General features: G+C 34.1%; 1 protein-coding gene and 2 long non-coding RNA genes across 6 annotated transcripts in view; 2 read left to right on the top strand and 1 right to left on the bottom strand.

Annotated features, from left to right (window-relative positions):
• The window catches only part of LOC103274236, a 120,329-nt gene extending 111,577 nt beyond the window's left edge, over nucleotides 1–8,752 (top strand). The window contains exon 4 of the long non-coding RNA XR_505246.1: nucleotides 8,673–8,752. This is a non-coding gene — a long non-coding RNA (uncharacterized LOC103274236). The remainder of the gene's footprint in view (nucleotides 1–8,672) is intronic.
• SCN9A (sodium voltage-gated channel alpha subunit 9) overlaps nucleotides 1–26,375 on the bottom strand; it is a 108,890-nt gene that overhangs the window by 67,608 nt on the left and 14,907 nt on the right. For 2 of the 4 annotated variants that reach the window (XM_008071704.2, XM_021719415.1), the window contains exons 7-16: nucleotides 24,536–24,599; nucleotides 22,869–23,010; nucleotides 20,792–20,998; nucleotides 18,900–19,187; nucleotides 15,920–16,258; nucleotides 13,328–13,457; nucleotides 12,002–12,240; nucleotides 10,032–10,205; nucleotides 8,570–8,926; nucleotides 4,357–4,833 (exon numbers count right to left, since the gene is read on the bottom strand). In XM_008071704.2, the coding sequence (XP_008069895.1) occupies nucleotides 4,357–4,833; nucleotides 8,570–8,926; nucleotides 10,032–10,205; nucleotides 12,002–12,240; nucleotides 13,328–13,457; nucleotides 15,920–16,258; nucleotides 18,900–19,187; nucleotides 20,792–20,998; nucleotides 22,869–23,010; nucleotides 24,536–24,599 (2,417 nt within the window). Of the gene's footprint in view, nucleotides 1–4,356; nucleotides 4,834–8,569; nucleotides 8,927–10,031; nucleotides 10,206–12,001; nucleotides 12,241–13,327; nucleotides 13,458–15,886; nucleotides 16,259–18,899; nucleotides 19,188–20,791; nucleotides 20,999–22,868; nucleotides 23,011–24,535; nucleotides 24,600–26,375 lie in introns of all 4 variants that reach the window. The other 2 variants (XM_021719413.1, XM_021719414.1) reach the window with 1 other exon arrangement.
• LOC103274237 lies at nucleotides 8,754–19,457 on the top strand. The gene is made up of 2 exons (XR_505247.1): nucleotides 8,754–8,834; nucleotides 19,085–19,457. It is a non-coding gene; the product is annotated as an uncharacterized LOC103274237 (long non-coding RNA).

The raw sequence follows: 26,375 nt of genomic DNA, 5'->3' as shown, positions 1-26,375 counted from the left end.
AGTCATGTATATGTCTTCTTTTGAGAAATATCTACTCAAGTCTTTTGCCCATTTTTGAATTTTTTTTTGTTATTGACTAGAATTCCTCACATATTTTAGATATTAACTCCTTATCAGATGCATAGTTTGGAAATACATTTTTTCATTCTGTAGGTTATCTCTTCACTCTGTTGTTTCCTTTGCTGTGCAGAAGATTTTTAGTTTGATGTAATTTTATTTGTCTTTACTTTTGTTGCCCATGCTTCTAAGGTCATATCCAAAAAAAATCCTTGACTAGACCAATGTCATAAAGCTTTCCCCTATGTTTTCTTTTAGTAGTTTTGAGTCTACTATTTACATTTTTATTTTATTTTGAGTTGATCTGTGTATATGGTAAGAGATAAGTGTCTAATTTCATTTGTCTGCATGTGTACATTCAGTTTTTCCAGTACTATTTACTGAAGAGGCTGACTTTTCCCCATTGTGTGTACTTAGCATCTCTGTCAACAATTAGTTGACTGTAAATGCATGAATTTATTTCTGGAATCTATATTCTTTTTGTGTGTGTGTGTGTCTGTTTTTATGTCAGTATCATGCTGTTTTGGTTACTATAACTTTATGTTTTGAAGTCAGGTAGTGTGATATCACCAGCTTTGTTCTTTTTGCTCAGGATTACTTTAACTATTTAAGATCTTTTGTATACAAATTTTAGGATTACTTTTTCTATTTCTGTGAAGAATGTTATTGGTATTCTAAAAGATATTACATTGAATCTGTAGGTCACTTTGGTTAGTATGGACATTTTAACAATAATAATCCTTCAAATCCATGAACATGGGATAGCTTTCCATTTTTTTGTGTCTTCAATATCTTTCATAAATATTTTATAGGTTTCATTGTGAAGATCTTTTACTTCCTTGGTTAAGTTTATTCCAAGTTATTTTATTTCTAAGTTATATCTTTAAGTTATCTAACAAATTTTAAAATAAATCTTGAATTTTCACTGTTTCTCAATTTCAGTATATTGTCAAGTAGGTTTGAATACACTTAAGATGACACACTTTGAGATATGTCATGGAAAATTTTTTATGAAGGGCAAACTTTTTAAATTTATAATTTCAAGTCAGTAGCACCGAGAACCTGATGTCTTAGATGATCATCATGATGATTAATTCAAATGATAATGAAAACTGAGTTTTTTAGGGCTTGCTAAATCAAATACCTTGCTAAATAATTTAAAAAGACTGGCTCATGTATTCCTCATTATAGCCTCTAAGGTAGCTCCAAGCTGCTGTATATTATACTTTGTAGACAACAAGAATATAAGAAAATAAAAAATGTATGCTCTTCCATCATGTAGATATGAATATGATGTGATAAGAAAGAAATTAATGTTAATAATATTGGAATATCAACATCAAATGGACTTTAAATAACTCAGTTTATAGGAAACAAAATTTCATTCTTTTTTTTTTTTTTTTTTTTGAGTTGGAGTCTCACTCTGTCGCCCAGACCTGCTGGGCTCCGGCAATCCTTCTGCCTCAGCCTTCCAAGTAACTGGAACTATAGGCATGCGCTACCACACCCGGCTAATTTTTTGATGCGGTCTCGCCAAGTTGCCCAGGTGGGTCTCGAACCCGCAGGTTCAGGCAATCCACTCACCTCACCCTCCCAAAGGTGCAGGATTACAGGCTGAGCCACTGAGCCTGGTTACAAAATTTCATTCTTTATGGGAAAGACTTATGAAATAGAAGACTTTGACCTTGTGGAAGGTCAAAATAGACTATTTGAATTACAAATATTCTACAAATAAAATCACTAATTATAAAATATAGCTGACCACTATGATATCACAACCCTCCTCTGCATGCCACAGATACATAAATTCTACGGAACCATGGCTATATACCCCAGGGAGACATATTGAGTATTAGGTCCAATAGAAATTAATGTTTTTGGCTTTCAAATGGATAAGAGTAGGGGAAAGGAGGTAGAAATTCCACTGAGATATAAGTCATTAGACTGGAACTCTTGACATGGTTCTGTTTTATACCAACTTTATAACTGTGGATAAAGTCACTTCCATTTATGCCTGCTTTCTCAGTTAGAAAATGAAGTGCTAAGTAGAAAGTTCTATAAAGTTCTCTTAAAAATGTTATAACTCAATGTAATAAGAATAAGAATTTGATTAGCAGCTAAGGAGTTCCATGTAAAGTCAGCCAATTGCTTTAAGCAAACAAACAAAAGTGACCAGGTAAAAAATAATTCCTTTCAAATGTTAAGAATTAACTATAGGAATATTTGGTTGACCTTGCCCAGTTCCTGACATGCTTTCACACTTACAATCTCAGACTTATTCTGAGAGCAATTGTCGGCCAGATGATTGGAATTTATAATTTTAATCTTTGATAGTAGAAAAATGAGTGATTGGATTAGCTCCTTTTCCATATGAGATTAAACCCAGATGCCTTCCCCTGAAAAGCTATATATGGAATCTGATTTTCGAACTGCAGGTTTAAATAGTCTTTAAGTTTGGGGAATATTAATTCTTTCACATAAAACATTTAAAAATATACAAATAAAGTATAGCCAGCCCTCTGTATCCGTGAGTTCTACAGCCTGGGATTCAACCAACAACAGATCAAATGTATTTGGAAAAAATAACAATATGACAATAAAAATGATACAAATATAAAATACAGTAAAACAACTGTTTACATAGCATTTACATTGTATTAAGTATTATAAGAAACCTGAAAATTATTTGAAGTATATGAGAAGATGTATGTAGGTTATGTATAAATATTATGTCATTATATAAGAAACTTAAGTTTTTGTAGATTTTGGTATTCATAAGAAGTCCTAGAAACAATCTGTCATGGATATCAAAGAAAGACTGTACTTTATTTCTTACTTTGCCATCTTGGAAAAGAATTTCTTTGACTACTTAGAAGTATATATAATTTATTTAGTCATTTATTCACTCCATAAGTATAGAACATTTCTTCTCTCTCTCTCTATAAATATATATATTATATATATATTCACACACACACACACACCCACATAATACACACAGATACAAATATACATGTATTGTTTATGATTATTCCATATAATCGTTTTCCAAAACCACTATAAATTAGGAGGGCAAGTCCTAATCAGGTTAAATAAATAGAAGATAAGAAGATATTTGGTAGATATCTGTCAAATACTTTCTAACAAGAGTTAAATAAAAAATGATTATTTTCAAACTTTAAAGTTATGCCATAAAAATAATTTGTGGCATACTGACTTATAGTTTATTTTATTTCACAATAAAAATACAGTACAACACATACCTTGCCTCAGTAGAAATATACAGGTAAATGTGAGGGAGGAGGATACACAAAAAAACTTTTAAAGTAGATGCTGGCCTCAATGAGTTTATAGCACCATTTGATGCATACCATAATTTCTCAAAAAATTAAAATATAAAACTAACTAATAAATACAGAGAGGGGTATAAAATTGTATAGAGTTCAAAATGAGAAAAGATTACATTCATTTGGGGAGAAACTAGGAAACATTTTGAAAACTCTGAGCATTGGTCTAAACGTTTAGTACGTGTTAATTCATTTAGCCCTTACCCAACTATGACTTAGGTACTAATAATTTAATGAATGAAAAATTTGAGGGCTATATCTTGAAGAAGGCATACAGGATTTTGACTGGAGAAGGAAATTACAAGCAAAGTCATGCAGCTAAAGAGTGTTTATGACCTAATAGGAAATTGATTTGGTACAGACAAAAAATCTACAGGCGAGCACTAGGAAACACAGTTGGTCAAAGCTGGCTGGAGAAACAGTGTGAAAATTTTGTACAGTACATAATTCAAGATACTTTGGAGATCATGGATACATCATAGGAGTGACATGACTAGGATTGAATCTGAGTAATATTAGTCAAGTAAGTGGATTAAAGAAAATGCCAAATGGAGGCAGAAGCATTAGTTAGGACTCCACTTGAAATGACTAAGGCAAGAAGTAGTGAGTACAAAGGTCAAGGTGATGAAGAAGAGAGGTGGATTCAACAGACACTGTGGAAGGAGACTGCACATGGCTTTCTGACTGATAAGAAGCATGCAATGAAACATGGGAAGACTCAAAGATACTGGGTGCTTTCAAATATAGCTAAGATTAAATTGACTATTAAGAATTAATAAGAACATTTTACCAGATGAACCTTCAGAAAGCTATGGTGTAAAAAGTCACACACAAAAACTCTCCATAAGTATATGCAATGTTAGAAAGAATTTATGACAACTGAAATCTGAAAATTTGACTAATTTTATACTAATTAATACAATGAAACACAAGGTATATAAAGTAATCTTACCTCTTTGCTGTATTCACTATCTGAATCACTGCTAAGTTCCTCTGTATTCATATTCTCCAAATCAGATTCCCCAGGTGCAATTGGCACTGTCACTGTGAGACTGGGATTATGAATAAATGATTGACAATCACTTTCTTCCATCAAGTATTTGTCCATGCTTCTCGCAAAACCACTGATTCTATCTTTTTCCTTGCGGAAATTGTGATCTTTGCTTATTTCAGCAAGTGTTCGGTTAGATATATAGTTTTCCTTCTTAGTATTTAGTTCTTCTGTTTGTCTTATCTCCCTGGAAATCTTTGGCGTTTTGGAAAATGCTTTTAGAATACATTCATGTAAAGTTTGCTTCACATAATTTATTCCCTTTTTAATTCTGGCCACTGCAATCTGGAGGTTGTTTGCATCAGTGTCTTCTTCAACTGCTGTAAGATTGTCTGAACTAAATGAGCTCAATAATAAAGCCAGAAATAGGTTCAGGACCTACAGCAGGGTGGGGATGGGGTGTAGAGAAATAAGGAGACAGGAAATATAAAAAAAGGAAATAAACACACTTTTCTGAAACACAAACATTATACAAACCATACAAACCAGCAATAAAGATCCCTGCATTTTTCACACCAAAGTCAGAACATGTGAGAGAAATAGAGGAGAGGGTAGGTTCCTCACCACTCTTTCACAGATTAGCCTCTGCAGACTATGGGGAGCAGAGAGTCAGCCACGCCCATGAAGAATTACCATGGGGAGCAGAGAGAATGATCCCTCACCATTACTGTTATGTCATTTCTGAGTTCATTTCTGTAGCAGGAGTCCTTTGTTTAACTTCCCTTTTATGTACATAATACTTTCCTAACATTCTTCCTATTATTACTATTACTTATGAGAAATGAGTAGAACAAGAAAATTGTGACTGTTGCCTATTGTGTTGAATTCATTCAGGCCAAGATATGCATTCACTTTACCCAGAAGATCAATGTCACTTGACACAAATGGAAAGCCTAATACTTGGAGTTCCTGTAATAAAATATTTTGTGCAATAACTGTTCACTTAAAGTAGCTTTTAAAACACAGAAAAGGACCTGCCCATTTAACCTGATTCATGTGATAATAACATTATGACTGGCTGACTTCATTGCCAATCACTTTTGCCCTAAAAGAGGTTACAAAAGGGGAAAAGGACAGTTTATATTCTTGAAGCAAAATCCTGTGTAAGCAAAATCCTTTCTGTTTGTTTCTCACTGAAGTAGGGATGCAGGTGAATTCAACATTGTAAAAAAAAAAAAAGGGTTTACAGAGGAAAGAAAACATGTAAATTATATTTAAACATTGTTTTATATAGGAAACAAAAAGGTAATTGAATTAGCATTTGATGTAAGTCTCTTCATGGCCCAAATCATCTACCTCATATTATTAAAATAAAATAACTGAGGAGAAGGGACTCATCCCTGATTTTGGTCACACTTAAAACAATTTCTCAGAGATGTAAGTATAAAAAAGCAGATTAAAATTGTTTGTGTCAGTAAGTCTGATTAAGAGAAAATCCTGGGGATTGGTTACCTGGGAATTATAGAAAACAATTTTGATAATCACTAAAGAAATTCTGAATAGTTTATTTTAATTCTGAAATAGTTCAATAATTGCCAATGAAAAAATATTTCAGTACAAAATAAATGTTTATGTATGTTTGTGTTTTAATAGGAATACTTATGAGGACCCATTAATCCATTCAAGTGTTAATAAACTTCTTTTTCAATAATATATTTATGTTGTGTCACATCCTAGAGAACAGATGCTACAACAACTTTCTTTTTTTTTCAAAATCATAAGACTCTAAAATACCCATTAATAACCTAATGGGTATCACAAATGAAAATAAATTCCATTTTGTGTCACCTATTATCACATTAGGCAAGAAAAGAAATATTAATCAAATGTATATTTGATTCAAAGTCTCATTTTGATTATGGGTCTTCACTAGTTTCCTGATGTAGACTTGCGCTAACTAAAACCTATTTTTCTAAATGTGTCCTTGAGACTTATGATTCTTAACCGTTTCAATTCATTGGCAGTAAAATGAACTAAAGAACAAATGAGATACATTTTTAAAAAGAGAGGTCAGTTTAGCATATAACCAGAATGTGCAGGACTACATCAAGAACATAATTTTTCTATTTTTTCTCAGATTCTAATTCTACAATATTGGTAGTTTCTTAATTAAAGAGTTGGTTAACAACTTTATGAATTATCCTTTTGTTTTCTTTCATTATCATGAGTTAAGAATTAATGAATGACAATATGAGTCATTCAATACTAATTCTACATGAATGAAATGCCAACATAGCTTATCTATTTTTACTATAAATCTATATTACCCTTCAAAGGAAAGCATTACTCTCTTACTAATGTCCATGCTCAAATACTACATTATGTATTCTTCAAAGACCTACTTATAAAGCTTTCCTTGAGTCTAAATCTAGAATCTCTTTTTAAGTGTCAATATCAGTTTATTTGAACTTCACTGATAGCACTCATCACATCTTCCTTGTCTGATAATTTTTTTTTGTACTGCTTTTATCTGTCCTAATAGAATATAAGCATCTTAAAGACAGGGTCTATTTTTTTTTTTGGCTTTTTACCAAAACAATTCCTAAATATATCCCTGTCTAAACAATAGCTAAATACATTTCTTTTCACAGAGAAGGTGTTGACTGGATAATCTGATGAGAGCTAGGGAAAGCCCCTGCCTTTGCATATGCTGAATAAATAATAAACAAATTACTTGCGATCACTGGCTTAGTGTGGAATGTTTTCACAACTTACACCTTTCACAATTTCACTGTTTATGTCAAAAATTTTGTAAGAAGAAATACACAAACAAGTCTTGCATGGGAGCTTATGAACACAAAATTTAAACTCAGAAGAACCAAAGAGAATGTGTGTTTCATTCCAAATTGGAAGGAATTTGTAAGCCTATGTAAAAGCAGAATGCTTATTTATTACTACAGCTTGAGGGTGATCGATAATTACAGAATGGTAATTTATTTTGTGTGTGTGTATGTACAGAATGGGTTTAGAACTTGCATTGCATGTTTCACTCTGTATATGTCTGACACACTGTCATCTAGTATGTGATTGGATGAATGTAGGTTTCTGTACTGATCTTTGATTCCTTTTTATATGGAGCCTGCCGGGACAATAAAATTTTAGTAATTTATTTTCAGGCCAGTGGAAAGTGAAGGTACTTACCATGTAAGCTGTTACCACACCCCATCTCTGAGATACCTGATGAGAGGTTTGATTCTAAGATGACCAACTGAGACAAGTAAACATGGCAGATTTGAAAATTGAGGTGATTAGCTCATGGAAGAGCATATTATCCCAATTTTCTCCTGCTTGTAGGCTTAAAAGTTTTCACCAGCCAGAATACAAAAGAAAAGCAGAAAAATATAAGCCAAGAGAACAACTGGAAAAATAGACAGATGTTATAAAGAAATTGTTGGCAAGCGTTCTGTTTTGTAGGACATAGGGTATCTGTGGCAGCTACTCAACTCTTCCACTGTAGTGTAAAAGGAGCCATAAAAGAAATGAAATGAATGAACAGGTCTGTGTTCAATAAAACTTTACTTATGAACGCTAAAATTTGAACTTCTTATAATGTGCCTGTGCCATTTATTCTTTTGATTTTTTTAACCACTTAAAAATGTAAATATCATTCTCATCTCAAAGGGATCATACAAAAATGGGCATTTCACTGGATTTGGCCTGTGAGTCATAAATTGCTGGTCACTGTAGAGATGCTAGTCTGACTATAAGGTGGTGGGACCAGTCCCTTCATTTACCTTGGTCTATTATAACTTCATTTTTTGTCATTGTTAACTTAATCATACATTATTTACTTGTTTAGCTTTGAGAGGCATGAAAAATACTGATTTAATATTAATATGATATCACTATCAAAATGAGAGAACAAAATAGGAAGCTTTGCATTAAAATGAATAGGGATGATTTTCAAAATTATAAATATGAGTTAACTGGCCATGGAAATTAATAAAACATTTTATTTTCTTTATTGTTCTTCTTTGTATTAAAATTATCAGTGTTCTCTTATAAATAATACTTTTATACCTAACTGATTGCAAAAGTTTAAAAATAGCACGTCATATCACCATAATATAATTTTCACAGAGAATTTTAAGTATGTGAGCATCTGGTTACATACCACTAGGTTTCCAATGACCATGACCATCATGTAAACAATAAGGCACATGGCTTGACCAGCGACTTCCATACAGTCCCACATGGTCTCTATCCACTCTCCACAGAGCACGCGGAACACGATCAGGAAGGAATGGAAGAAGTCGTTCATGTGCCAGCGAGGAAGCTTACAGTCAGCATTGATCTTGCAGACACATTCTCTGTAGCTCTTACCAAAGAGCTGCATGCCCACCACGGCAAAAATGAAGACAATGATGGCCAACACCAAGGTGAGGTTGCCCAGAGCCCCCACTGAGTTACCAATGATTTTTATCAGCATGTTCAGTGTTGGCCAGGATTTTGCCAACTTGAAGACTCGGAGCTAAAAGCAAATATAAAGCTTAATGTTAATCATTATTTAAAAAAATTGTTATGCTTCCAATCTTTATTTCTGTTCTAAGTTTAAAACAGACTTTAAGTCCTAGAATAATATCATTATTATCTGGCTAAAATCAATTACTCCTGTTGTTTATTTTAATCTATTCAATATTCCTGTTATTTTGTTACACTTGCCACACTATAATTACAACACACATTATGAAGGATGTGTGTAATTTTAATTCAGGGTTGCTGTAGAAGTCTCTTTCGATTTTAGATTTTTTTTGAATTGATATTTTTTCCTTAATTCTATTTTCTAATACTTTTATACATTTTATCATACTGACATTTGGAAAAAACTCAGCATATTAGTATTTTTATATAGTTGATATCAGACAATTGTTTTTGGGGATCGTGATTTAGCGCTTAATTATCAAAATTTATAAAGTTATCAACATATAATGGTTGAAATTCTGTAAACCATAAGCTTCTTACTATAAAATAAATTGCCCTACTGAGCAAAGAAAATATTTCTATAGTATTAGAATATACTTCAATTAGAATTGAACATGTCTTGAAAATCATAAAATTAAAATATTCTTGTGAGCCAGGCTCAGTGGCTCAGCCTGTAATCCCAGCACTTTGGGAGGCCGAGGCGAGTAGATTGCCTGAGCCCATGGGTCCAAGACCAGTCGGGGCAACTTGGTGAGAACTCGTCTCTACAATAAATTTAAAAAAAAATTAGCCAGGCATGGCAGTGTGCACCTATAGTTCTGGCTACTTGGAAGGCTGAGGTGGACAGATCGCCTGATTCCAGCAGTTTGAAGCTGGGGTGGCCGTGGGGTGACTATGAGTATGCCACTTCACTCCAGCCTGGGCAACAGAGTGAGATTCCAACTCCCTTCCCCCCAAAAAATCCCACAAATTCTTGTGATTTTAGTTCTTTAAGTTACTTTCTAATGGATGAACTTTATTTTACTGGAGATCAAGATCTAATCTTGCCTTTTGACTAAAACTTCCAAAAGTTTTAAATAATAATAATGCAAAGACTAAGATCTATAATTATATTCTTATTATAGACTATAATGGTAAGTTTAGTTGATATTTACCAGTCTGAATGATCGCAGAACTGACAATCCTTCCACATCTGCCAGAAAAAGCTCCACTAAACTTAAAGTCACAATGAGGCTGTCAAAAATATTCCAGCCTACTTGGAAATACTCATATGGATCCATGGCAATTAGTTTTAAAACCATCTCAGCTGCAAAGATTCCAGTAAAGACCTAAATGAGAAATACAATGCTTTTCTATTATTATCAGAAAGTATGGAATCAATGCAATGATGACAACTATTTGCTTATCATTTTCTGTGTTCTAGACAATGTGCTAAATACTTTACAAATGGATATTCTTATTTCATTTAATCCTATAAACTAAGTAGCTTTCATTCTACAGCTCTCATATAAAGATCAAAGGATTAAAAAGCTCTTAACAGTTCTATTACCTCTCATCATGTTTAGTTAGTATTTTAAAAGAGCATGTTAAAATTCCAATAAAGTAAAATCTTTGATAATTAACACAGTCACTCTGCAAAAAAACGTGTATGGGTCAGCAAGTTGTTCTGGAAGAAGCTAATAAAGAAACATAGGTTGATAATAAAACTTTGAACGAGTCTTTTGTTCTGATCTGACTACTCAGAGTAATAAAGGATAAGTTGGCTCACTCTTTAAAGATTTATCAGTAGAAGAGGAAAATGGATTTAATTGACACAGTGGCAGCTAAAGTAAGACTTCTAAAGCTTAGATACAAAAGTGGATTGCAAAACATCATTAATTCATGATACTGGTATCAAAGGATTCACTTTAAAAGGCAACAATGCAAACCTTGTTTGTTAATCATCCAGGTACACTTTGACTCAAAGAACCTGACCAAAAAAAGTTCAAAGGGAAATGGTTAGGTCTATAACCGAGTGACACAATTTTCAAATAATGTAGGATCAAGATGATTAGCAGGAAGCACCATGACTCAGGACTGCAGTCTCAGGATGAGACCCAGTGAATCCTTTTTGAGTTCACAGGGATGCTGTCAACTCAGTGAGAAGGTACTGATTTGCATGATCTGGACCTTCACCATCAATCAGAAGCTAAATAGTCCTGCCTTTTTCCAAAGACAAACAGAAAGGAGGAAGAATGCTAACTCAGAGAGCAAATTGCATCCTAGCTGGGAATATTTGTAGACAATTTAGGAGACAATACAGACCCCCCAAAAAACCCTTTGAATTGATTTGGGACCACAGCAAAAGTAAACTTATCTTATATAGACATTCACAAAGACATCCAGAGTTATTCAAGATTTATGATGAGTCATAAGCTGTGATCTTTTGACCCTGAAAAAGAACTTCTGCCTGCCTCACATACATTGTCAGAAACGAACATTTTTTATTTGCCATAAGGCATTAAGCTAGAGTATAACCAGCACTGCACATTTCAGAGATCACTCTGAAATCAATTTTCCTAATTATATTTTGTATCTTCCTAAGTGAAATAACACAGGAACAGAAAGTCAAACACTGCATGTTCTCACTTATAAGTGGGAGCTAAACTAGGATCTACAAAGACGTATTGAATGGTATAATGGACATTGGATACTCGGAAAGGGGAGAGCTGTGGGGGAGAGGAATGAAAAATCACCTATTGGATACAATGAGCTGATGTGGGAGTGGTGAGTACATTTAAAGCCCAGACTTCTTTTAAATTATACAATGCATCCATATAACCAAAAGCCATGTGTTCCCCCTAAAAGCTATTGAAATAAAAAAAAATACTTGACTCTGCACTTTGATTCATATGATAAATTCTATATATTCATAATTCCAGGGCTGAAAATCCATCTGAACCATGTGTTCCCCCTAAAAGCTATTGAAATAAAAAAAAAATACTTGACTCTGCACTTTGATTCATATGATAAATTCTATATATTCATAATTACAGGGCTGAAAATCCATCTGACTTAAAAAAATGATAATGATGATAGTTAAAGAGAGAAGCTATGGGTACATAACACACCATAAGAGACTCACCAAATTTCCCACCACCAGTACATTTCTGAATTCATTTGTCATTGGGTGGTGCTCCATAGCCATAAACAATGTGTTTAAAACTATGCAAATGGTAATTGCAAGATCTACAAAAGGATCCATTACAATAAAATGGATGAACTTTTTGAATTTTATCCAATATGGAGAGCAATTCCAAATCAAGAATGTGTGTGCAAATCTGTACCACCAAGGTGGACATTTTTGTCTGGACTCTTCAAGTTCTGGAAAAAACAACAACAACAACAACAACAAAGATAGTGAAGTCAAGCATCTGCATAATTTACTCTTAGCCAGATACAAATCAACAATGCATTCTAATATTGAAATAAAGCTTATAGTTTAGACTTTGCAAACTTAACAGTACTATTTCTATGCAAGCATAGTATATTACATGCAATTATTGTATACATGTTCATTGGCTAGATTAAGCATAAGTGAGGGGAAGACAGTGGAATTAATGACCTATTGTAGATATGTGAGTATATTCCAGAGAAAAATATACCTAACATGTGACAGTAAACAGAACTAATCTTTCCTTAATGGAGAAACGTACATTTTCCACAAATATATATACTTTGCCCCTGTGTCTTTAATCCCATGACAAAAATAAAACAATTCTAGTCTACACAGAAAAAGTTCTTGCTAGTTTACAAGTGAAAAAACTCCCAGAACCAAGACACTAAAAATAATTTATGGAGAGACTCATGCAATAGACATTTCATATTATTAGTACATTTATTTCTCACCATAAATTTAGGGAGTGAGCATAAATTTTGAGACCATGATGGGAGAATGAGTGAGGGGTGACGTGTTAGCCCATGAACAAGGTGGGACCTATGGCATATTGTGGGGGCTGAAAGTAGGAACCAGCACATTTTTTAAAGTTGTCACCTCAATATCTAAGGGAGAAGAAAATTAAAAAATGAAAATAAAAGTTGTCACCCTTTGATTATCTTTGCTTATTAGAAGAGAGAAATTCAGAAAGACTAGGTAGTTTCTAAGGTCATATAGTGAGAGAGTCACATAGCTATGGATTAATGTAGTTTTCTGTGTCAATTACCATGAAGTTATTCATCTTCAAAAGATCATAATACTCAATGCTTGTTTTTACTCACAAATAATTTATCAATTTTTAAGCATATGAAAACTGTTCCATCAGCATCCATTGGTTATCTTTACTATGGTCTAAAGCCATGTTATATTATTTGGATCCTTTCATAATAATTACACATACCTGTCTAAGTTTGGCCAGAATTGCTATTAATTTTACTTAAGAATCTGTATGGTAAAGAGAATATTATGACATACCTTCTACTGTATTTGTGAGTATGCTTGCTCTACTCATTGCTCTTTGTCTGAGATGGGGATCATTCAGCACATCCTCTGAGAGGAGGTAAGAACTGCAGCGTCTTTTTTTGTGTATTTGATTAGTTGTACCCTGAAAAAATAAGAATGGTTCATTAAAGTCTTAAGAATAGAATTCTAATACATTCTAGGCAGAAAATAAAAATTTGCTTATTTAGCTGCAGTGAAAAATTACAAGTAGAGACTGGATTGTTGGGTTCAAATCATGGTTCTGCTCTGGTTGTATATCATAGGAGAGTTACTTAACTGTCTCAGTTTCGTCATTGGAAAAATGGGGATAATGATAGTGACCTGCTTTATATTCTTGTTACAAGGATTAAGGGACTTAATACTTAAGAAATAAAAAAAACAAATCTAGCTGCTTTTTTTGTTATAGCACCATCATCATCTCTTTATTATTTTGGATGTCAAATTCATTCAGATAGCTTTACCATGTAAGAGTCCTACATGAAAACCACTAAACAAGTGCTGAAGTGCTAGGCATAGAAAGGAATAGAACCTCAGCATTCTCTGATACATTTCTGTAATTATTCTTTGTTGAGGTAACAACATGAATGAAGGCTACTAAAATGATTGTTTCTTACTCTTAAGGAAGACCTCATGAACTGAGCTGAGTATAGGGTGATAAACAACTCAGTATGAAAAGAACAACTGAGACTGATGAGAACTGTAGCAAAATGGAGAATGCAAGCTCCATCTGAAAGAGGTGACCACTACTCAGTTCTTAACATTGTTGCCATGCAGAAATATGAGCTCAAATATACCAGATCTTTTCATTTTTGAGTGAAAATGTCTTATTTTTGAAACTTGGCTACTAATTCAAATTAAAAACATTGTACTGGTTCAATGCAGGCAGGCCAACAATACACCCCCCCCCCACACACACACTCACACATATATGTTCAAACAACTACACAACTCTAAAGCTATCGTTTATTTGTTGTTTGTGTGTGGTATATGATAAATACGAATATTTATATATATATTTTTTCTAGGTAGTTCTAGAGTTGTATAGTTACTGTCATATATATGCATATCAAAACATAGACATACAGGCATAAATATGTGCATGTGTGTATGTATGTCTATATTTCTATATGCACAGATGCACACACACATAGCTGCAGGGGATCTTTTATAGCAATCTCTCCAAAATTGTGTTTTCTCAGTCATAGTCTCTAATTTATTAACTTTTCAAAAGTGCAGTTCCCTCCCCCTGCTCCCACCACAAGTCACACAAGAATTTGTCTGTTTAAACAAATTCTTTTTCATTGTAGACATGTTTTGATTGCAGAGATTACATTATCTGTTACGCAATGTTTTCATCTAAACTGTATATTATGTCACACTTTTATGTTTATTGCATTATTGAATCTTTAAAAGTATCTACTACTGCTTCTAATTTTATAGTTTTAGCTTTGGGATTTATAGTTGTACTGACGTTTATGTGGTAAAAAAAAACTTAACTCTTAAATGAAAACATTTCATTTAAAAATATGAAATCTCCAAATATGATTTAAATTACATAATATTTTTACAGATCACACACATTCATTGAAAAAAATACACGAATCTGCTTCCATAGAAATGTAACATGCTTATGTGATAAGAAAAAAAAAAAAAACCTTAACAGAAGGGCTTAAGCTGTATCATGCAAGCAGAGGTCACACATTACCTAAAAGCACATGCATTTATTCAAACTGAAATATGTGTGTGGCCATGCCTTTGATGGAACTTTATTCTCATTTATATACTACATCATCTGCGAATATAAGAACATGTAGAATATGTTTGAAGCTTGTTGGGCTAGTCAGAGTCCTTGTTTGATATTTAGTAATGCAACATATCACAATGAATGAGCTAAAGAGGTATTGTGAAAATTTCAAAAAGCAGAAAGGTTTCACTTTCAAGCCTAATCAGATACTTTTCTCTTAACCACTCATTGCTTAACTCTCGGAATTGTATTTCAAAATGTTGTTTTGCTTTTGTTTTTATATTTGTCTGTATCAGTGTGTGTGTTTTGGATATTTTGTTTGATTCATAGATGCCAGATTGAAAAAAATTTTTAAAACAAAAACAGTCATGTTTCATTTATGTAGAGGAATTAAAGCACAGTCATTTTAAATTGTTTTGAGGATAAGAAGTCTACTGTGCATTGGAAAGATATGGGTCCTATTATGACTAACAAGGTCAGCTTTATCAATACATTTCTATGCTGCTCTCTATGTATCTTTTGTAAATTGTTCTCTAAAGAAATTATTTAGAATCTTCAATCATAAAATCAATAGATAAGTACTTTTTAAAAAAACTTGTAAATATCTTTGAATTTGAGGATACAACACAGCATGAGGGTTAAATGAGTTAAAGGTGTGTGTCTACAGAAAAAGTTTTGCAAAATGCAGAGCCATTCACAAGACCAGAGAGAAGGTCCCTCCAGCGGAAAGACTGACTGATGCAGGAATAAGGGCCCAGCCATGCCTGAACTATGTAAAATGTCCTTACGCTGTCATCAGAAGTTGCCTTATCTATTATCACCTCTGGCAGAAGCTGTCCATTGGGGAGCATGAGGGCTGAGGGTCCATCAACCAGGGAGACCACACCATTGCAGTCCACGGCACTGTGCATCTTTCCGTTCACTGGCAGCACTGGGGGAGACCTACTGGCTTGGCTGATGTTATTGCTGCGTTGCTCCTGGGGTCTATGGGGCACAAACAGAGAACCCCTTCTGCTCTCGTTGTCTCCGAAAATGCTGTGTTCGTCATCAGCAAATTCAGTCTCAGATCCTATATCTTTTCCTCGCCCTTTGAAACTAAAAAGACTTGTTCTGCTGCTTCGCCTCGCAGAAAACAACGAGCCACGAATGCTGAGGGGTGACTGCAGAAAAAAATAAAAGATGACATGTATCCACGGAAGCACTTACTGATAGAAGCACACTTTATATAACTACTACTGAATCCACTAGCCTGAGGACAGGCGCCTCTGTACTGGCTTAAAAGAAACATATTAAAAAACAGAGCAATTCAGCGAGAAGATAAATTCTTCCAAATAAGGGATGAAAAGATTTGAAGAATTCATTCTTTCAGGACTAGATAAGTTATTTGTTGCTGTTGAGCTTTCTACTATTCTGGCCTAGAGTAACTGATCTATTTCTTTAAAATACCATTAATTTTCCTGTGTAGAACATGTCACTTAAAAAATAATTTATTTATTCGTTTATTTACTTGAGTCAGGGTCTCACGCTATTACCCAGACTGGAGTGCAGCGGCACAATCTCAGTTCACCGCAGCCTCAACCTCTTGGGCTCAGGCAATCCTTCCACCTCAGCCTCCTGAGTAGCTGGGACTACAGGCACCAGCCACTATGTCTGGCTATTTAAAAAATTTTTTTTTGTAGAAATGAGATCTTGCTACATTGTCCAGGTTTATCTCAAACTCCTGAGCTCAAGCAAACCTCTCACCTCAGCCTCCCAGAGTAATTACAGGGATTACAGGTGTGAGCCACTGTGCTCGGCCTTAAAAAAAAAATAGTATTGCTACCTGTTATTTAGCTTTTCATATACCAATCTGTAAGATCCACAAGAAATTGAAACTGTCTTAAGCACTATGCTGCATGCTTCTTCGTGTAGCATTGATTTCAACTTCACCTTACACATTGAGAATTCTGTTAAGGTGTGCTTTAAAAAGAAGACTTTTTAATGCCAGTGAGTTTACAAAGTCATAAAATATTAAAACTTGGAAAAAAAGCAGTCCAATAAAGAGCGGAAAAAAGTCTCACTAATATGAATCATGTCCAGGATAAATGGTTTCCATAAACCAAACTAAATGTCAATTCTTTGGAAGTATCTAGTTCAATAAAATAAACAGTAGTGCTTACTGTGAAAAGGAAAAAGTGGCAGGCATTGTGAACAATAGAAAATGAGTATGAAAAGGTCTTTGCCTGAGAATCAAGTTGGACTGCTCTTATCACTAATATCACGTGTTCAAGTTCTGTCTCACCATTTAGGTACTGAAGTCTTTGAAGGCATGGATTCTATATTCTATTTCTTGGGCTATGTATATCAAGTAGTATTAGAAATTGGAAACTTTAAATGAAGGCAAAGATGAGAAGGAAAGTAATTCTGAGTGGGGCATGGAAGAGCAGATTGAGATAAGCGAAGAAGACACAGGAAAATTTTGGGGATGGGGACAGCTGAGAAAAAAGGGGAAAAATGAGCGATATCATGACAACAGAAAATAAGGAAGAACATTATTTCAGCTAGAGAAAACCTTGTGTACTAAGCAATAAAAGTTTATACAGGGCATGCAGGTAAGAGTGAGAACTTCAGTTTGGTGAATTAAGGGTGTATGAAGGTAGAGTAAGGTAGGAAGATGAAGCTGAATCCAGTTTGTTGCATGAATAAGATGTGAGGTTCCTTCTGTACTTAGTGGTTATTCAATAGAGATATTTTTGTTTGTTCAGTTTTTCTTTAAGTTGGGTAGAGGGATGACTAGATTTTTGTTTTAGAAAAATGATGTGTGGGTTTTGTGATGGAAAACAGGAACATGCTAAGGATGATAGAAGCAACAGCTCCTTTTGGGGGTTTGAACAGAACTATAGGCAGGAGCCTCGTGATATGGAGAATTCCATGGAAAAAGAAAAAAAAGGGAAGAGAAATTCCACACAGGCAGAATTAATAGATGTGTTAGTAGGTGATGTGGTTGGGGGTGGAGGAGGTCAAAGGCATCTCTAAATTCCAAATTGTGATGGCTAATATTTTTGTGAAACTATTGGCTACAGTGGTGAAGAAAGAAATACTAGACTAAGGTCAGGTTTTAACCAATGAGGCATTACAAAACTGGACTGGATTTAAAAAATGTGATACATATACACAATGGAATATTACACAGCCACAAAGGACAAACATATGGACTTTACAAAATCTTGGATTATTGAGAGTCTATAATACTCAGTGATCTATCACAGAAACAAAGAACAGAGTACCACATGTTCTCATTCATAAATGGACCCTAAACATTTACCATAATACTATACGAAAGGGATTGGCAGTATCAGGATACTGCCGGGGGGTTGGGGGATGAGGAAGTGGGGGCATAACATCAGTAAGGGTTCCTGATCTCAAATCAGGTAAAGTGGGGTATGATGTCCACTTGTATACCTAATCTTGAATTGTAGCCCACATCTTTAAAATATATATAAAATACAAAGTATATACAAATATAAAAGTTAACCTACAGTGTTAACAGTCTCTTCATACGATAGTTCTCAGAAATACTGTTTTTAAAAACATGTTTCTTAGAGAATACATGACAATTCTGAAGGCCTTTCAGAATAACCAGACTTAAATGAAAAGCTACAGCTGTCTTTCCACAAATGCCCAGCAGTAGATAAGTTTTTACCTAAAAACATACCAATGAAGTCACTCACTCTTCTATCCCGAGTTCCCTTAACCAAGCATAAATCTTTTTTGCTCAATCATCCTGTCTCTGATGATATACTTTTGGCAGTTTGGGGGTACCTGGTTTGGGGTAGACAATCTCTTCTCCCGTGCTCGCCTTTGCCCTTCAACACCAAGGTGGAAACTTTTTCTCCGGATACTCTCTTCTGATTCTGATTTGGACAATTTCTCAACATCTCCCTTTTCCTCCCCACTGAACAGCTTCTTTTGATTCTTTTTCTTTCTTCTGTTTCTTCTTTCCTTAGCACTTTTAGAGCTCAGTTTGGATGTTTCAGAAGAACTCTCTGAGAGGCCCGTAATTCTGCTTCTCCCAATACTTGTATATTCAGCAACTGCTGCTGCTATTGCCTATTGAGCCAAGACGTTACACATACATGAGTCATTTCAAAAATCTGGAAAGCCCTATGATGAAGCACATCTTGCCCACCAATGTAACAACACTGTACGTATGATCATGCCCCTTCAAAATGAAATGATACTTTTCTCTGCATTATGATCAGAATGCTTACCATACGTATGTTTGCTTCCTTTCCCACATTGTAATAAAGCAGCACTGTGCTTTGGAATTAAACTATTACATGTTACTATTTGTTTAAAATAAAGAAAATTTAAATATTATACGTTATGTTTCATTAAGCATTTTAGAACATAAAACTCACATAAACCATGTAATAAGATACAGTGTATCATATCAGGTAACTAAGTTAATATCATCAATAGAATCAGACACTCTATAGTTTAATAAAGATTGATTTATCTGAAAAAGAAAATGAATTATTAAAAAATAATACTATCTCAAGAAAATGGTAAGATCAATTATTATTAGCCTGAAAGGGACTCCTAGGAATTCCTCAGGTAGTACCTGGAATAACTTAATACTACTCCTTTATAAAAAAAAAATGCTTTTCATTACAAAAATTTTAAAATTCTTATAAAAAATTTAGATAACAAAGATGTGAATAAAAAACAGAAAAACACTCATCTTACATGATAGAAATAATTCATGCTAATATATCCATTATCTTTTTACATATGTATAATTTTACAATCGCAACTGTATCTTACTATAAGTATTTAATACATCATTGTTTTAACAACTTTTTCCCTCATGGTGTAATAGTGTTCTTAAAACACATAATTTTATGTCTGAATAATACACTAAGACAAAATATCTTAACTCTATTGTTTTCTAATTTTTCAAGATTTAAATGTTTTCTGAATTTTACTATTATTAAAATGCTGTGCTGAACATTTATGCATCAAAGTTTCTCTACATTGCAGGTTATTATTATTACCCTCCCTAATACATTAGATTCCTTGAAGAGATTTAACTAGGGCAAACCACCAAACAAATATTAAGACTCTTGCAGTATATTTGAAATTATATTACTCTTTGTACAAGACTTTTCAAGCTTTTCCACTGAAGTTCTCCTCCAGTGGAATTAAGGAGGAATTTTCAAGGATTTGTGATTTATCCTAAAGTAGCCATAACCATAAGTATGGCTGTCTTAATATCTCATGTTTTATCTTAAAAATCCTTTCAACATTAACAAAAAATTATGTACATTTTACTTTTTGCCCCATAGAGGATCTGTTAATTTTAACATTAAAATAATTTTCCTTGAACCATTGTGGACAATTGGTATCCTGGAGAAATGCAACTTATATATTACGGGTCTTGATATAATTCCATATAAACTGAGGCATTATTGGTAACAGATTTGGAGGAACAGTCTTAGAACATCTTTTGTGCATCAGTGGGGAAGTTGTCAATTGTAGCTCAGTCCAGGACTGGCTCATTCGCTCACACTAGAAATGAGGATGTAGTTAATGTTTGAAAATTCATAAAAAGGAAAATCTACCTATAGAAGGTCAGGCAAAGACACAGGATCTTTGTTGTTACCTTTTTTCATATTTACTTCTAAGAAAAATTTTAAGCCAAATAACAATACCTCAGCTTCTTCTTGCTCTTTTTTAAGTCGGTCTAACATTTGTTGAAATTCGAACTCTTTCTGTTTAGCTTCTTCGATGTTTGCCTGGTTCTGTTCTTCATAAGCCATGGCAACCACAGCCAGGATTAAGTTTATCAGATAAAAGGAGCCCAGGAAAATCACCACAACAAAGAAGATCATGTAGGTTTTGCCAGCAGCACGTAGTGTCTAGGGAAAAATGGAAATTGGCATTTTAATAACACAAAGTTATCTTAATAAACTATTTTACTTTGGCAGAGATAAAGTTGACAATTTTGTATAATCACATGTTATCAAAAATATAAAGAATTAAAATTATATATTCAAGAAAAACAATCAATATTAAACACATTTTCAGTACAAAACATATAATAAACTTATACTAAAGTTAAGTATGATTCTTGATTATTAGTATAATAATATAAAAATTTGAATTTTCCCCATAGTCTGTAAATACTTCTAAAATTTGTTACTTTGTTCACTTCCAAATTTTAGAAACAGGTAATTTCTACAGTTCCTTTTACCGTTAAAATTCTATATTTTTTAAATAAAAAAATTAGCTGATAATGGTAGTGTGCCTGTAGTCCCAGATCCTTGGGAAGCTGAGGTGGAAGGCTAGCCCAAACCCAGGAAGTGAAGGCTGTGGAAAGCTGTGATCATGCCACTATACTCCAGCCTGGGTGACAGAGTGAGATTCTGACTCAATAAATAAATAGGTAAGTAAGTAAATACATAAAGAAATAATTCTGTCATTTATTCTTTAACATGAAATTAGTTATAGCATTTAACTAGGCAGATAGTCTTATTTGATACTTTCATGTATTTCATAGGTATTTATTTTTAACTAATATTTTATCCATAATGTTAATTGCAAGATACTTTTTATCATACATTGCATTTTTAACTAATTTAAAAGCGTACAACAGATATTAAGTGAAAAATAAGTCTCTCTCATCTCCCTCTGATGGCTAGTTACTCAGTTTCCTTTTCTATCTGTTTTTGTTGTTATTGATTCATTCTCTTGAATACACTCCAAATAGTAGAACTAGGTCAACAGGCATGTTTCTTTTAATTTTCATAGAAATTTCTGTGTTATTCTCATCAGTAGTTACCAACAATGTGTGAGGAAACCTGCTCTCTGTATCTCAGTTAGACAATGTATCTCTGGATCTCTTTCTCCAACTTTTTGATCTTTGTCATTCTGAGAGGTGAAAAAACTATCATAACAGTTTTAATTTGCATTTCTTTAATTTTGGGTAAAGTGATCTCTTCTTGCATATTTAAAAAAATCATTTGCATTTCTTTTTTCTGTAAGTGTTTTTTAATTTCTGTATTCATTTATAATATTTCCAGAAATTATGTAAATATAAAATAGACCAAAAGAAGAATCTGCAGCAATTCTGAGAAAAGTGATTCATTGTTATGTATACAGAATAATCATTTTGATCTCCTTCCTTGTGGATTTGGGTGCTGAGGATATATAAATAAATAGAGAGAGCCCAAGTCCCAAGAGGTTCACACCTAAGTTAGCGGAAACAGACATATAAATGAACAATTGCAGTATAAGAGATCAATTCTGCAAACTGAAGAATATACGAAGGATCATGGAAGTCTTCAGGAAGGAGCAACTGGCTTAGGAGAGAAAAATTCAGAGAAGTAAGTTGAATCCTTAACTGTAAGTAGGAGTTCGAAAATAAAACACAATGAGCATGTGTGTGTAGTACACTCCAAGTATGCACAGTAAGCAGTATGTGTGCATGAGTGGCTTCAGACAAGATTTCAGTATGTTTTCTATTTACCTAGGACCCCACAGGATGACACATTGCAAAAGGGAAAAGATCTAGAGATCAAATACGCCCAGAGAGGATAAGAAAATTATTTGTGATTTAAGAACTGCCTCCTCATTAAAATAGTTCTGAGAGTAAGACTTTTAGTAATAAGACTAAGTTTCCTCCCTTTTCAACTGAATAAAAATCCTCCTATTATAAGGCTGGTAAGCAAGATACAACAGATTTTCATGCCATTCAAAAATGCAATGCAGGTTTCTTTTGGCACTCACCTGTTGGTAAAGGTTTTCCCAGTAATCCTGGGTCATTAGCCGAAACAAGGCTAAGAAGGCCCAACTGAAAGTATCAAAGCTTGTGTAGCCATAATCAGGGTTCTTGCCAATTTTCACACAGGTGTACCCCTCTGGACACTGACTACACGTGAAAAAGAACATTACAAGTTAGAGTATCTTCAGGACATAACCTAAAGAGCCCTACCAGAAAAGTTACAAACTCAAGATTTCTTCCATAGGGGACGATATTGAATAATGATTAAAATCACATGATTTGGAGCAGGAATAACTGGGTTTGCATCCTACCCTACTACTGACTAGTTGGTGATTTTGTCAAATTATTTCAATTCTCCAAGTCACAGTTATCTCTTTCTGTGAAAAAAAGATACTTCAAAAGAGTAAAATTACTGGGCTTGGTTGCTCAGCCTGTAATCCCAGCGCTTTGGGAGGTTGAGGTGAGTGGATTGCCTGAGCCTGCGGGTTTGAGACCTGCCTGGGCAACTTGGCGAGACCTCGTCTCTACAATAAATCAAAAATTAGCCGGGCATGGTAGTGCGCGCCTGTAGTTTCAGCTACTTGGAAGGATGAGGCGAAAGGATCGCTGGAGCCCAGCAGGTCGAGGCTGCAGTGGCCAGGAGCGGCCACTGCACTCCAGTCTGGGTGACAGAGTGAGACTCCAACTCAAAAAGAAAAAAAAAAAAAAAAAAAGAAGATTGGTATTAATTTTAAAGAAGATAATGTGTGCAAATTACTTAACATACTTCCTGAACATAGAAAACATTTAATAAATGATAGCTGTTATTAGCATCATCATCAAAACTTGGAAATTTATACTTGATGCTTTATAATAGTTTTGGATCAATAAGAATTGATATGTAGGCCTCTACCAAAACTTTCTACTCTTATTCTTGGAATGAATGAGAATTAAGAATAGTCAAAATATAGCAATGTGTAAGTTCATAAATATTTCAAGCTTTAAGCCTTTTTGTTGTTTTTGTTGAAATTGGTGACTTATTTACCATAATGTTATTACATGAATAGTGTTCTGGACATTTTCTTGGAACAGCAAGTAAGTCTTAGCTTACTTATTTCTGTGTCCTCGGTATATACAGTCAGTGAAGAAGAGATATCGGATGGTGGATGAACAACAGCAAATGGCCTGCTATAAAATGAAGCTGGTGTATGAGAGAAACAGCAGATGGATATTTGCACAGATATGATGAGATTCTTAAAATATATTTATCAAGACAAAAGGGTCCTGTGATTAGAGTGACCAAAACATTTCACTCAGTTACCTATGAGTCCTATTTAATTGGGGGAATGAACAAAACTTAAGAGGAAAGAAAAACTGATTTTGTGGCTCTTCAGAAAGAAGAAAGGCCTGGGACTATCCAACTAGCTTTTGGTGGGGTTTTATGGAAGTAATGTTTTCTACTTTCTTAAGATTTATATGACCTGTATCTTGTGTTAATTCAAGTTCTACCTCAAAGTCTTGCTTTCAAGAGTGTGTGTCAAATGTGAATATTTTATAGTCTGAATTCGCTGTTGGACAGAACAGGTAAAATTATAACAACAATATAGAGTAAAAGATTCTGATTAGCAAACTGACTGAGCATGCTTTTCCTTCTTTTCTGCCTTTAGGTTAAAAGTAAAACAAATATTCGTACCCTGAATCCGCGCTGAAACCACAAAGGAGAGCATCTTTGGATCCCTCCAAGTAATAAAAATATTCTGTTTAAAAAGAATGTGAACAAGAATGAGAACATTACAGAGTGCAAGTTGTATTTGTGATAAACAGGTATATTAATTTATATAAACATATATACACACATGCAGACCTGGTCCTAGGACCTATGTATCCATTTGTTATATTCTCATTTATTGTCATTCAAATTTTTACTGATAACCACTTATAGGCCAGGCAGTAAACATGACAATAAACATAATAAATAAGTCTGTTTTGTGGAGCTTCCCTTATGTTTAGATGAGGGTAAGGTTGGGGGTGGAGAAAGACTTCAGCAAATAAATATACAAGGTATTTTCAAATGATATTGACTCCAAAGAAAAAGCTGCAGTCAGGGAAGACCTTTCTAAAGGAGATGGCATGTAAACTGAGACCTAAATCTGCCAAAGACACCAGCCACGTAGAGACTTGGGGGAAGAGCAAGAACAAAGGCCCAAAGGCACTGAGATGAAATTAGTGTAAGAAAGAGCCAGCAAGATGTCAGTGTCACTATAGAGTGGTGAGAGGGAAAACTGTGGTGACACATGTAGAAAGGGACCGATCATGTATGACTTTGTATATCATTGTAAGGAGTTTGGATTTTAAGTATAATTAGAAGTACAGTCACGTATTGCTTAATGATGGGAATATATTCTGAGAAATACATCATTAGAAGATTTTGTCATTGTGAAAACATCATAGAGTATACTTACATAAACCTAGATGGTGTTGCCTACTGTACGCCCAGGCTATGTGGTAGAGCCTATTACTCTTAGGCTATACACCTGTACAGCATGTTACTGTAGTGAATTCTGTAGGCAATTGGAACACAATGGAAAGCATTTGTGTATCTAAACATATCTAAATCGTAAAGGTACAATAAAAAACTAAAACATGGTGTTAAAATCTTGTGGGATCACCCTTGTATATGTGGTTCACTGTTGATAGAAATGTTGTTACGTGGTACATGACTGTAATAAAGTGGGAAGTAGAAATGTGAGACATCGTTAACATGCTAAAATGCCACTGTAGTGCTCTGTGGGCAGCAGACTATAGAAGAGCAGGTGTGGAAGTAGGGATGACTAGTCAAGTGACTATAATGAAAGATGAAATGGCTAAAACTCAGAGAATAGATGTGGATGTGGAGAGAAGAGGAAGTGTAGTGGACAGGAAATTTTGATGAGGGGCATGTGGAGAGTGTGCAAGAGAGAGGACTCAGGATATATCAACTGGGGAGAGATGGTGGTGCCTGTTGCTGAGCTGAGAAAGACTGGGGAAAGAAGAGGTCTGGAGAAAAACACAGGAGCTCTGCTTTAGCCATGCTTAGTTTAAGATGATTATTAGATATTAAACTATATTTACCAAGTAAGCAGCTACTGTATCTGTAAAATATGAATAAGAATACTTTATATAGTTGTTGATTGGGATAAATAGGATATTGCACGCAAAACACTTGACACAGTGAGCCACACATACTATTCTAGCTGCTCAAAGACAGGGGCTATTGTTATGAGTTTTAAACTATTATACAATTTCAGATAAAATTAATTGACTGACTCACACTTCATCATTTTGTCTTATTCAGAAGATACAAGTAAAATAATAAAGTTTCTTGTTTTGAGGTGGAAGTTTAGGTGAGAAAGTTTTTAAAAAATACTTCTCTGCTTCAAGGAGGATGGGCATGACTGGGTGTGAATAACGGAGGTTAAGATAAAATTTTTTTATACATGAACTTCCAAGGTATAGTATTAAGGAAAGATTTCTTCAGATTTAACTATTATATT

The sequence above is a fragment of the Carlito syrichta genome, unplaced genomic scaffold (genome assembly GCF_000164805.1).
Source record: "Carlito syrichta isolate Samal-C Ts95f unplaced genomic scaffold, Tarsius_syrichta-2.0.1 Scaffold314643, whole genome shotgun sequence".
Lineage (NCBI taxonomy): Eukaryota > Metazoa > Chordata > Mammalia > Primates > Tarsiidae > Carlito > Carlito syrichta.
Note: the sequence above shows the minus strand (reverse complement) of the source record. Positions and strands in the feature narration are given on the sequence as shown.